The sequence below is a fragment of the Arachis duranensis genome, chromosome 8 (assembly GCF_000817695.3).
Source record: "Arachis duranensis cultivar V14167 chromosome 8, aradu.V14167.gnm2.J7QH, whole genome shotgun sequence".
NCBI lineage: Eukaryota > Viridiplantae > Streptophyta > Magnoliopsida > Fabales > Fabaceae > Arachis > Arachis duranensis.
Genome location: NC_029779.3, coordinates 16,759,516 through 16,774,168, shown reverse-complemented (window position 1 = coordinate 16,774,168; position 14,653 = coordinate 16,759,516). Strand labels below are relative to the sequence as shown.

General features: G+C 30.0%; 1 protein-coding gene across 1 annotated transcript; it reads left to right on the top strand.

Moving 5' to 3' along the window:
* The first annotated feature begins 9,089 nt into the window (after positions 1-9,089).
* On the top strand, positions 9,090-12,594 carry LOC107461172 (glycosyltransferase BC10). Its single transcript, XM_016079639.3, has 2 exons — positions 9,090-10,408; positions 11,410-12,594. The coding sequence occupies exons 1-2, from the start codon at positions 9,884-9,886 to the stop codon at positions 12,046-12,048; spliced, it is 1,164 nt and encodes a 387-aa protein (XP_015935125.1). The 5' UTR covers positions 9,090-9,883; the 3' UTR covers positions 12,049-12,594.
* Positions 12,595-14,653: the final 2,059 nt, after the last annotated feature.

The window sequence follows — 14,653 nt, the reverse complement described above, 5'->3', positions numbered from 1 at the left end:
GGGCGGAGATACACTAATTAATTAGGGGCCATAATTCAAGTGACCAAATAATTTTTTATAATTGATGATGTCCTCATCAAGAAGTGCAAATTATATTACAATCTATGATCTTTATGAAATATAAAATTAATGTTTCAACTCAAACTAAGATATTTAAATATTTAAATATAAAATCATATTTAAATATTTAAATAACAAAAACAAAAGACTAGACAAAACAACCTATAATTACATACACACATAACAAATACTATTAAATTCAGTAACTGATCAAACACAAACAAAAAAATATATAAATGCCATCAATCCATACTCACAGAAAATTAATTTTATTTTACTTAATTCAACAAAAAAGTAACAATTAGAGTTACTTTGGCTTCATCGGCAACAGTAAAAGTGCTTTGTTCAGTACATGAATGCATCAGAAAATCAACAAAAATTCCCATAATCAGCAACTTTTCCCATAATTTCGCTTTCTGAATCAGCAATTAGTGACTAAGCTACACATAACGCGGATACGCGGATATAATGTCATGTTTCAAACTTCCAACTAGCAAGTGGATCAAAGTCATAAAGTTCTGTTTTGAAGGTTTATACTGTGTATGGAAGTAGGATGATAAAATGGGAATTTGAAGAATTGAAGGCAAGTTTGGTGCATTATAGAAAAGCATGTGTCACTCTCAATAACAGAATAAGAGATGAGGTCAAGGCTACATATACTAATACAAAACATGGATTTAACAAATTCAAGAGGCCATCAAGAAGGTTGAGCTTATTTTGAGGCCCTTAATTAGTGCACAGGTTTAGCCTTTCTGCTAAAAATTTGATTAGTCATTGTCTAGTGTCTACACTGATTAGTTTCCCATTCCATTAAGATTCAGACACAATGGAAGACATGAATACGTGGGTCTTAGAGTCTTGTTGCTTCCTGAACTAGCCATTATTGTAGATATTCAGGAGGCATTGGAATTACATTCTTAATCTTCATATTCAGTTCAGCCTCAAATTTTTAGTTAAGCTAGGCCCTCTTAATAAATGTTGCAAAATCTATTTCTAATACAATGTTGTTATATATAAGTGCCATAATTAAACTTCCAAGTTTTATGAATTTTATTTTGAGTTGGTCAAAAATATTTTTTCTCAATTTCTTCATTTAAAAGTCATTGATATTCCAACAGGTATTCATGTATTATTAACTTGGAAGACAAGACTTACTTTCATTTTAAAGAGGGAAAAAAAAAGAAACAAATACTATTCCTAAAGTTTCATGACTTTTATTTGATTGGTTTATTATTTGCCTGCTACTTAAGTTTCATGCCCAAACCGAAATTGCAAGCTCATTACACTTGCGATGACAACAAAAGGGTGCTTCTTAGAACCAATCTCTGTTCCCCTTTTTTCTCTTAACAATAATTCACAAAATTAATTAGCTTATTATCATATTTGGCTAATTAGCAGGTTGTGTTTATAACTTTATCTATTTGTCACATGACTCAGGTACCTTAGCTATGTAACACTTTAACAATCCACGTGAAATAAGTTTTAGAATTTTAATTTGTAACTCATACAAGAAGCACCACACGATTCATGCATCTTCAAACCAAGAAATACTGTTACGACTTCATACATCCTTAAAGTCAATGGGCAAGGTCACCAAATTGGGCATAGAAACAAAATCTACAACCTTTACCTCAATTTCGAATTTGTTGATAATTCTAACTTCTCATAGTTATCAACCATCAAAGTATCTAACCCAGGAAAATGTTCAATACCAAGTTGCAGAGACCTAAGACTACTATAACCAGAAAATCTTAAAAAAGAAATAGAAAAATAGATGCCACTGAAGAAGCATAAGAAATACAAAAATAGATGCCACTGAAGAAGCATCAGCCTACCGGAGAGATGACGATGACAGAGTCGCCTCGCAGTGAGATTAAGCAAACCAAATGATTCCAAGTCACAACAAAAAAAATTCAAAATCTACCTAACAAAAATCATGTACAACGTTAAGTAAATAACCAAACTAAATGATTCCTAGTCACAGATTATGATAACTTAGAATATAACATCACAAAGCTTATGAACATTGTAACGAAGACACCATTACCAATAGTAACTAAAATATGAAAACAAAAATTTCAGAACCAGTAATCCCAAAAATGAAAATACCAATACTCTTTCTAGATTACACAATTAAAAAATAATTACAAAATGGAGAAAACGAGAAGACCTACCTCACGCACGGGAGGGAAGCACGAACAGAAGAGACGGTTACTGCGCACGGTGGCGCTGACAGAGGCACGGTGAACACAGTGAGAGCGCCCTCCAACAGATGAGACGACCTCACGCTCCTGCGACGGTGCCGGACTTCCACACGCGACGGGACTGTGGGGTTGATGTGGCTACGGTGGTTGACGTGACTGCCGGCGGCAGGTCTGTGTCGCCGACTAGTTAGGGCTTCAATTGTTAATTCCTTTCAGTTTCACCCAGGATAAAGGTTGGAGTGTGAATGCCCATTACCCAACAAAACTCTCCAAGCCGAAGCCCTCACGCCATTCTATTTCAGCCATGGCTTTTTTGCCATTCTAAGCAGGACAATTACGATATTTCACTTACTTTGCCAGGGATAATTTTGTCTATTCAACCTTCACTATAAGACAAAATTCTCATTGCCTACCTATTCGTACACAGTATACCATATGTCTCTTTTTTAGATTGCCATACCTGATAACTTTCCAATAGAATATTGTGTGTAAGTTGAATAGAAAATATATAGTAATATTATTTTCCAATAAAATAAGTAAAGGATGCTCTATAACAAAGGCTTGATAGACATGGTAAACAGGTAAAGTAATTTTGATACTCATCTATATGGGATTTTTTTTTTCTTTTAATTTTTTTATTTTAGGAATAAAACCGAGTACCGTAGAATTATAGTGATCTCCCACTAGAAAAAATTCTAAATTTTACATAAAATTAAAAAATAAATTAAATACATAAATATAAAATTATAACAAGATTTAAATTACAAAATCATAAAAATTTTATAAAATTGATTAGTTTATATATTGGTCTGATAAATAAAATTATGACAAATTATATTAAGAGTTAAAAAAAAATTCATAATCACACAATTTATTATTTGGATTAATAATCAAATTAATTCTTGAAAGATGATATATTTTTTAAGTTTATTTTTGAAAAATTTTTTCAATTAAATTAGCCCATTAAAAATAAAAAATTAATTATATTTGTCTTAGTCATTCTAGTAATAATTTCTGTCAACTATTGATGTTGTGAAACGTCAATTGACAACATACATAATATCTGATATGTCTAATTAAAAATTAATATATGTTTATAAAAATTTATTAATTTTATTTTTTTTCAATTACATAGACCTTATTTCTAATATACCTAGCAACTAAATTGATAGATTTTCAAAATATATTTGGTCATCATCAATCATTAACGAAAATTGTTGAGAATTATCGAACGAGACATAAAGAATTATACCTATTGTTCATTTGTTCATGCACTGGCCCACAATTTAGCCAAGTTAAAAATGAATAAAGCCCAACCTATAAACATCGTTCCCATCTACCCCTACCCGACCTCATAGAGGTCGGACACAGTAACATGAGTTCGATCCCACTTATCTACATATGTAACTGACTTTTAAAATATCTTCTATTTATCTAGAAGGAAGATCTCAATAACCCCTAAGATAAAGAGAACGGTTATCCGCCAACAAAGGTGAAACTACTTCAATTCTCCAAAAAGTGGTTATCTATTTTACTATAATACATCTGTCTAAAATTTCTGTTAACTTAAACATCGGAGTCTCTTACAGGTACCACCCCCACCTCCTCACGAGGAACTCGGACAGCGGCACTCCAGCACTTGTAGAAGTCGGACGCCGCCTCAAAAGGAGTCTGGATTTCACGTTCAGACCCAAATTACTATTTCAGGTAACCCTCGAAACACCTATCAAAAAGCAAAATAAAGCTATGTCACTACAAAAGTCGGGTACAGCAAAAGAAGTTGGACCATCATCAACAATAAAAAAATTCAATTCACTCCATCAGAATATGAAATGAAGCCATTACTCAAAAAGAAAATAGCTCTATTTGAGAACAAAATAAAATTTCATAATTCAACACAAATCACGACAAATGGATAATCTATAGAAATAATAAACAAAAAAATTTAGTTAATATTAGAAAATATGTTGGGTTTCGAGATTATTTTCTTAAATATTGTTATTAGAAATTTTTGTAATTTTATTTATAAATTAATAGATTATTTGGTTAGATTGCTAGATAATAATAAGGATTTAGTTTTTTAGTTTATTAGCAAAGTAGTTAGATATATAAATCTTAATATTATTAAACTAATTTTAAAAAAATAATAAATTATTTGGGTAGATTGTTAGATATCAATATCAATAAAGATTTAGTTTTCGAATTTATTAACAAGGTAGTTAGATATTTAAATCTTAATATTATTGAACTAATTTAAACAAAGTTATTTATAAATTATTTTAAAATTAAGATAGTTGTTTAATAATGAAATCAACAATTTAAAAGTGATAACAACAAAAAGCAAGTAATAGTAAGAAATAAGTTCGAAAACAAAATAATAAGAGCTTAAATTTGAAAATAGAAATAAAACGTCATCTTTAAAAGAGGTTGTTATTTTTTAAACTTAAGTTATTTCTTTAAGTTGTTTTGCTTAGGTTGTTATTTTTTAAATTTTAAGTTATTTTGCTTAGGTGGTTATTTTTTAAATTTTAAGTTATTTGCTTAGTTTGTTATTTTTTAAATTTTAAGTTATTTACAGATTACTCTTTTAAATCATAAATTATTATTATTTGTTTAAGTTGTTACTTTTTAATTTTAAGTTATTTTCTCATAATTAATTTTTTTAAAAAGTTTTTAAAAAAATACATGTCTCAGTTAAAAAGGCTTTTGTGACTCGATTCATGAATTTGCTAAGAAAAATCAATGATGAATAATCAATTATTATTTTTTAAATATAAACACTTACACATAATAAATGAGTAAAATGAAATCTATGAATTTTAATATTAAATTCATTGTAAGTTTATTTATTTTAATTTGTTTCAACATTTTATTCTATATATTTGAATATTTTATTATTTTGTATTTAAATTATTATTTTAATTTTATTTTGTTAAAAAGATTGTTTGTACTTGAAAGATTTTAATTTATTAAAAAATTATTTTTTTAAATAAATATTTTTTCTATCTTTTTATTTAAAATATTATTATTGATATATTAATTTCAAAAATATAAAAAATAACCATACTTTAAAAAAATACTTTGCATAGTTTTATCTTTATAAAATAAAATAAATAATTAATTTTTAATTTTTAAATTATAACTATTTCTTTAATAAAAGATAATTTATAAATTGTGTTTAAAATTTTTTAAATTTGTTAATTTTTAAATTTTAAAATATAAAATATATATGTATATAATTTGGTATAATTTTTTTGTTGTTATTTTTTAAGTTATAATTAGTTTTTTTAATATAAATAGTTACACATATTAAATGAGTAAAACGAAATCTAAAACTTTTAATATTAATTTCAATGTAAATTTATTTATTTAGATTTATTTTAAGATTTTATTCTATAAATTTAAATTTATTTATTTTAGTATTCTATATTTAAATTGTTATTTTAATTTTATTTTGTTATAAATATTTTTGTAATATTAATTTTTTTTGTGCTGGAAGGATTTTAATTTGTTGAGAAAAAAATTATTTTCGGTGAATAAATATTTTTTCTATCTTTTTATTTAAAATGTTATTATTGGTATGTTAATATTAAAAATATAAATGATAAAACATATTTAAAAAAATGTATTATGAGATCAAATAATTTTATGATTGTGGGTATTTATCTACACGGGAGGCTGTATGAAAAATTTTGACTTATGATATTCAGTTATGAGATTAACCTTTTATTTACCTAGAAAATAGAATATCATCTTTAAAGACAATAACAATCTTGAGAAAATAATTTATTCAGAGAAAGGGAAAGGTACGATGTTCTTAACATGGATGGAGGCTAACAAAGAATTTGAAGTAGGTCAAACTCTAACGTATGCTGAGTTTTCAAATCAATTTGTTTATAATATAGAAGAAAGGGAATGATATCCACGCAAGAGAGAGTATTTTATCGGGAGATTAAACTATGTTCCACCGGGTACATATGATATCCATTATATAAGAATTTTGTTAATTATTCAAAAAAGTTGCACAATATATGAGTCTATTAGGACAGTTAATGGGATTACATATCATAACTTTCAAGATATTTTCTATTTTATGGGATTACTATGTGACGATAGAAAATTCATTGTAGCTATTAACGAGGTCTGGTCATTAATTGAAAAAACTGTTTGTGATGCTATTGATATCTAATAGTGTTAACAAACTAAATCATATTTAGAATGCAACTTAGACATTATTGGTTGACGGGATACTATATGAGGAGAAAAATATTGAAACCAAAGTATTTCACTGTGGTCAATCATTATCGCATGTAGGACTTTACTTTCCAAAATCAGTATTTACCAATGGGCAACTTTATGTTATTTTGTCAAGAATTAAGAGTCGCAATGGCTTGAACATTCTAATTCTAAATAAAGACAGTAATCCAAACTCGTCAATAACAAATGTCGCGTTCAACGAAGTTTTTAATAATATTTAGATAAGAAAATAGTATTTTCATTTTAGTAACATGTTATGATTTGCATTTTTATACAAATATTTATTAACTAATTTATTAACTATACTTCTAGACTTGAAATAAAATGTGTAAATATGGAACACAACATCATATGCCAATTACTTTTTTAATGAGGTTAGTAAAATACTAGGTTGTTGATAAATTTTATTAGTCTTATAATATAAAGTTTAGTGTAAAATTAACATGCTACTATTACAGTTATATATGTTCTTATTTTTTCAGGTCTCTTTTTTTATAACTCAAGAATATTATAAACTTCAAACTGTTCCATTTGTATTTTACTTTGAATAAAGTTAAAATAACATATTAAATACGTTTATTATATAATGACAATGATAATGTTATACTAAACTTTGAAAAAATTATAATTATAAAATATTATTTTTTATTTATCATGTGAAATTAAAATATAAGCCCGTGCATCGCACGGGTTTAACACTAGTCCACCAACAAAGGTGAAATTACTTCAATTCTCTAAAAGATGGTTATCTATTATACTATAAATACACTGACACCCCTCAGGTATATTCACGTCTTAATCTACTAAAAACCTGTCTAAAATTTATGTTAACTTAAACATTGGAGTCTCTTACAGGTACCACCCCCACCTCCTCACGAGAAACTCGCACAGCGACACTCCAGCACTTGTAGAAGTCGGACGCCGCCTCAAAAGGAGTCTGGATCTCACATTCAGACCCAAATTACCATTTCAGGTAACCCTCAGAACACCTATCAAAAAAAAATAAAGCTATGTCACTACAAAAATCGGGTACAGCAAAAGAAGTTGGACCATCATCAACAATTAAAAAATTCAATTCACTCCATCAGAATACGAAATGAAGCCATTACTCAAAAAGAAAATAGCTCCATTTGAGAACAAAATAAAATTCCATAATTCAACACAAATCACGACAAATGGATAATCTATAGAAATAATAAATAAAAAAATCTACCACTACAAAGAGTAAGCAAAAGTTACATACAACAGCAAATCAAGAAAATGCAATTACAAAAAATTATGGTTAGACCATTTTTGATAAACTAAAGCGTCTATCAAAAAAAAAATTTTACCCATCGAAAAACATCATCCAGCAATAATGAACAAAAAGAAAGAAAAACCAATATTAAAGATGAGCAGAAGACAAGAAAAATACGTGCAGTAGTACAAACTGACACGAGCAAAGACTTGAAGCAAGTTTTTAAGATAGAAAAATTTTGCAGAGAGATTAATGGAAACGAAGTCATAATAAAAAAAGGAAAAGGTCTCGAGAGAAATAAAATAAATTTTTCAGAAGACGAAATAAAAAAAGAAGAAAGATAAAAAAGATTATGTTTATATAGTTATTAGGAGCAAAACGATAATTTTTTTTCATTTAATGGCACGCAGGGTTATCAATGTAATCGAAAAGACGTGCAAACGGTTACAAAAAGACGTAACGTCTAGATTTAAAAACACATCAATTACCTGACTTGCTCTCTAAAGCAAATGGTAAATTTGACTTGACTAAATTAAAACTACAAAAGATCAAGATCGACTTAGAAATGTTTGTACTGACCTAGAGAAGTTCGGACTCAAATAGGGACACTATTCATACTCTGACTTACAACTTAGTCAAACCCAAAATGAATAAATCTCAATTGACACTCTACATATAATGTCCAAATCTATATTATTACCTAATCTCATAAAAGTCGGACACGTTGACATAGGTCTAATCCTATTTATCTAAATAAGTAATTAACTCCTACAATATCTCTTATTAATGTAGAAAGGAAATCTCAATAACCTTCTAACAAAAGAGAGTAATCAATTCACCATTATAAATACCTGACACTTAGATATTTTTTGAACTCAAATCTATTAAAAAAATATCTAAAAATTTTATTAATTTAAGTATCAAAATCTCTTATAAATACTACCTCTTTCTCGCTGAGACATCAGACAAGACACCTCAACATTAAAAAATATCGGATACAACCCAATAAAAATGAACATTACCTTCAGGTTCAAATCACAGTTAAATTATCCCGAAATACGTGTTATTTCTTTGCTTACACATGTCTATCTTAGTTAATATTAGTAAACCTCAATCTCAGGCGTTAATATATCCCCTGTCACAATTTTTTGTTTTTGGATAAATAGGGGAAATATTACTCAAAAATCTATGCAACCTTGAAAAGATAAAGAACTATATCTCGTGTTACTAACAACAAAGAACAACGTCTAGAAGATTGTAACATGTCAATATCAATTTGAAAATATGTGTCAACTAAAAGCTCAGGAAATACTAAATAGGTGAAAATTAAACAAAACTTCCTGAGGTGGGTGTAAATTACGTTTTTGCTATTGATTAGCGGAGACTAATAAGAAAATTAGGAAAAAGGAAAAAAAATGAAGAAGGCGAGAGAGTTGGTTGAAGAATGGGTGTGGTAGCTGCATTATTACATGGCAGCGATGTGGCAACTTCTCCATTTTTCCAAACTCATCCTCTCATTTCATCTCATCACTTTCTTTCTCTTCTGTTTCTTACTCCCACTTGATCCATTCCGTTACATGCTTTGCTGAATCTGCAGTTTATTCTGTATACTAACCCTTTGATGATTTGAAGAATCTGCTGCACCAACTCCATTCGTTTTGCGGATTCAGCTGACTAGGTAATTAAAATAATACTAATAGAAAAAGGTTGTTCCTTTTGTCTTATATTGTTGTCTTCAGAGAGGTTTTGCTTTAGAGCTTTGATTAATGGTTAGTTATGACGTAGAGTAGTACCCCACGTGCTACAAGTCTATGCAACCTTGGTCTCTCCGACATCACATGTTTAGAGTTGATTCCCCTCACTCTTGCGCCCCTTTTCAGATCTACAATATGAAGATTCTAGTGCCGAGGTGAGGGTGGTTATGTTATGGAAGAAATTTTGAAACTTTGATAGCCATGTTGTGATAAATTTCAGACCTTTATTGTGGGATGGTAAATAGGACTCTGGATTTGGATTTGCATCTGTATTTGCGGCTATTTTGGTTACTGGTCAAAATCCACTTTCATCACGGATTGATTACCTAAGGTTTGAGGCTGATTGATACCTAGGATTTTGTTTTGGGAAGATGCAATCGAGGGTCATGGTGTCCTTAGAAGAAGGAAAGGAGATAGGGGTGTTGAGCAGGACCAACCGATTCAAAGTTTTGCCTCTGCGATCACCCCGGCTACTTGTTCTGTTTACTGTTCTATGTGTTGTGTTCTTGGTCATCATTGTATACACGGTTAGGCTTTTGGGTGTGGACAGCCTAGTGATGAATGCAAGAAGCTCCGGTTTCGGGTCGTGTTATGAGGAGGCAACTAGTTTGGAGGATTGGATTAGGCCTCCCTCAAACTTGATGCACAATATGAGTGATAAGGAACTGTTGTGGAGAGCCTCCTTTGTGCCAAGAATAAAGAAGTATCCTTTTGCCAGAGTTCCCAAGATTGCATTCATGTTTCTGACCAAGGGACCGTTGCCTCTCGCGCCTCTTTGGGAGAAGTTTCTGAAGGGGCATGAAGGGCTTTACTCCATCTATATTCATTCCCTGCCATCATATCAAGCTACATTTCCTCCTTCATCTCCGTTTTATAACAGGCAAATCCCTAGCCAGGTATGGATTTTTGGTTGAGATTTGTTCATTTTGCCACAATATACATGTCTTCAGTTGGTAATGCATTATCAATGCTAGTTTAGTGGTTTGCACTTTGCATACATTGTTCATTTTTGCAGGGAAGTTCAAAATCTTCATTTTTTCAAAAGAAATCTTTATACCAGTTTTAAGGTTTTGCTTAGAATGTATTTTTTCTGAAAATTAGGTTCTGCGCACTCTATACTATTTATATTTTTTATTTTTGAATTTTGCCCGGTGTTGGTATGGATAATTTTGTTGGTCTTACTAGATTACTATATAAGCTTGCCAAACTATGATAATTAAGAGGCTAATGAGGGCATGTATAGTGTGGACATCATGCAGGGATGTTACCTTTGGCAATCTCTAAATTGCAATCCAATTATGAGCATTCTAATATGTAAATTTTACTGAGAAATAGTGGTGCTATTAGGGTATGGTGCACTCATTGGATGCTTCAAAGTGTGAATTGTATAGCTTGAAGATGAGTACTGAGTTGGGATAGGATATAGAGACATGAACAAAATTCAGAGTTGTTATGTGTAGAGCACATTGCCTCTGCAAATCTGATGTGTAAAGGAGAGGTGTATACTTGTACATGTTTGCTGGATGGTTAGTTTCCTTAGGATTATGAAATAATGCTGAGTGGCAGTTTCACACAACTTCTATTCACTATTTAAGTTGATTCAATTAGGGACTTAGATGCCACCTAAAAGAATCATATCTCGTGTCTCTTGAATCTCTGAGTTTTGCTACCAAAAGCAAGAAAGAAGTTACTGCATAAGTGGTTGCAAACTTCTGCACTTCAAAGTTTTAGATTTTTATTTTGTACCTTTCTTTGTTCTTGCTTAATTTCTATTCTATGTTTTGCCCCCCTTAGCAGCTTAGCCCTGAGTTTTCGTATAAACTTCGAGACATGGTTTGCATTTGATATATGATTTCCAATCAAGAATCTAAATCACTACATGGACATCTCTGTGCAGGTCTCTGAGTGGGGAAGGATGAGCATGTGTGATGCCGAACGAAGACTTCTTGCTAATGCATTGCTCGACATCTCAAACGAGTGGTTCATTCTTCTGTCTGAATCATGCATCCCTCTCTATGGTTTTAGTGCCATCTACCATTACATAATGAAATCCAAGTACAGCTTCATTGGTGCATTTGATGATCCTGGTCCGTACGGTAGAGGACGCTATAATGAAAACATGGCCCCAGTTGTGAATATCACTGAGTGGCGCAAAGGGTCTCAGTGGTTCGAAATAAATCGAAGGCTTGCCATCAACATTGTTGAAGACACCAGATTTTATCCGAAATTCGAACAATTTTGTAGACCAGCGTGTTACGTGGATGAGCACTACTTCCCCACCATGCTAACCATTCAAGCAGGAAATCTGTTGGCAAATAGGAGCATAACATGGGTAGACTGGTCCAGGGGTGGAGCTCACCCTGCTACATTTGGAAAAACAGATATCACACTGGACTTTTTCAAGAGAGTTCGGGAAGGTCACAAATGCCTCTATAATGGCAGAAACATTACAGTTTGTTTTCTCTTTGCTAGAAAATTTGCTCCCAGTGCTTTGGAACCTCTGTTACAAATAGAACCAAGGGTCCTGGGGTTCTAGATCACTACACTACCTCACTACCATTGGAAAGTATACAGCCTTGAATAAGGACTAAGCTGCTACAAACCAATTTGAGTTGGTTAAGAGGTTAGCTCACTTAAGCAAGTATTGGTGTTTGAATTTCGCTTTATGCATGCAGCAATTCATTGGTCGTCGGCAAATTCTTAAATGAAGTTTCGATTACCGATGGATTAGTCTTTGATCCGTCGAGTTGAGAGATGCCGTGTAAAAAGGAAAGGAACTTAGATGCTACAAAAATTCATCATATCATATGGGAGGTGCTGTACGTAGGTGTAGGTATACAGTGTGTTTTAGGCAATGCTTTTGCTGAAGATGATTGTTTTGACGTCGCATTTTTCTCTCATCAAGAGAAACAAATTCCTCGTGATTTTTATATTTGATATGTTGAATATGCTGTTTTTTTTTTATTTGTTTTAGGTTGCTTACTTCAATTTCATTGATTGATTGGTATGGAACATGGTATATGTATAATGTTTTGGAAGAGTTTCCAGTGTATCTAGAATATTGATATTTTAGTTGTCTTAACTATCGATTTGAATTATAAAAAATATATATAATATATATTAATTAAAATCAACAATTAAAACAAGTTTTAGGTACACAAAATTTTTTCTAATGTTTTTGCCAATGAGATATTATAATTTCCTAATGACCTGAAAAGTTTGAAAGTTGCAAGCGGTATCCGGTTAATAACCTAATTTATCTTTCAATTTGTTGCTTATTAAGAGCTTACCATAATTTATCATTTAATTTGCCAATTATAAAATTTTTGGTATATAATTAATTTTACTACGTAAGGTTTGATTTCGAGGGTTTGTGTCTTACTGTCTGTGCCTACCCTCACATTGTGGGCCCCGACGACAACTCCAAATTGCAGTGGGCATGATTGCGCACCTAATTTTATAAATTTCTTAATTATTTATACAACTATAAAATTATTATTAAGATAATATTCTAATTTAAACACAATAAATATAAAAAAATATTGATCATCTAATATTTTTTATAAAAACATGTGTGGAAATCAAATAAAGAAAGAAGAAACGCCGATTCTCTATGCCTGTGTGTGGCTGTGTCTCATCCTTTCCTTGCTGTCTTTCAAATCAAATGATTCCACCGCTGGCTTACACTTTCATTTTATGGAATGTAACTTTTTTTATAGTATGTCTTTGGAATACAGTTTGCATAAAATTGATTTTATAAAATTAATTTTGATGATAAGTAAATTTGTGTTAATATAATTTATGTTTAGTAATTTTTAAATTTCATACACAATATAAATATAATGCAGGATGAAAAAAAAAATTCATATGCAAAAAAAATAATAAAAATTAATAAAATATCTAAAAATTAGAGTACTATAAAAAAATCAACAATATTTATCATATGAATAAAAGAAATACAATAAAATAAATAAAAAATCATATAAACAAAGTCAAACAAAAATAAAAAAATTTATAAAAAATATACATATAAAAAATAGTATAAAAAACAATAAAAAGGCTCATATAAAAACATAACATCAGAAATCAGAACACTATACAAATAATATAAAAAAATTTATCATATAAATAAAAAATATAATAAAAAATATAAATAAAAAATACAATAAAAAAACATAAAAATTAAAATATGAAAATGAGTACTAAAAATAATAAAAAAAATTAAAATATTTAATTTGCGAGTGATTGAAACAAATCTAAACGATTTTGATGAAAAAATTTGGAACGAACAAAATTATGAAGTAGGAAGAACTATAAAGAATGACTGTGAAGGTAATAGTTACTGGTATCATTCTTATAAAAAAAATAAAGAGTAGGGTTGATGAAAAAAAAAAAAATTTTTTACCTAATTTTTTAATGGCAATTAGCAACCATAAACGTGAAACACAGAAGCTGCAAATTTTAGCTTTTGCTAAACGTGGATTCAGAGGCGGAATCAATTTTGCGTTTAAAAAGATAAAAATTACCAAACACCAAAATGAAACTTTTAAAAAGCTCAAACGGACTTCTCTCCTCCTCAACGTGTTTACCAAATACACCCATAGTATGGCATACACTAATTTTTTTAGAAAAGTTTGATTTATTAGTCCTAATATCTATTCTACTAGAAAAATATTACACTTACAAATCTATTTTTAAATCAAATTCAACTATTGATAAAGAAAAATCTTGTACTTGTAATATTACTTACTGTAATAATGACAAATAACTGCGACTAAAAAAAAAGTTTACAGATCAGAATCATAGTGAGAATAAGGGGTATAAGATAAAAATTCAGGTGTAATTATCTTCATGTAAAGTTGATAATTGAGAATCGTTTAATAATTTAACTAAATTTTCATCTAACGTCTCTCACAGTTATCAACTTTACGTAAAATTAATTTCTATTAGGGCATAAACTGGGTGGCAGCCTCGTGGGATTGAAGCCGGCTTCGCCTTTAGATGAAGAATTAACGAAACAACGTCGTTGCACATCGGTCATATCAAACTAGAATCTGTTACAAAAATTGAAAAATTTGCATTATTAGTAACGGAATTAGCTGGCACTCTATATTCATTGGCCAGACTGTAAATTCGGGCAG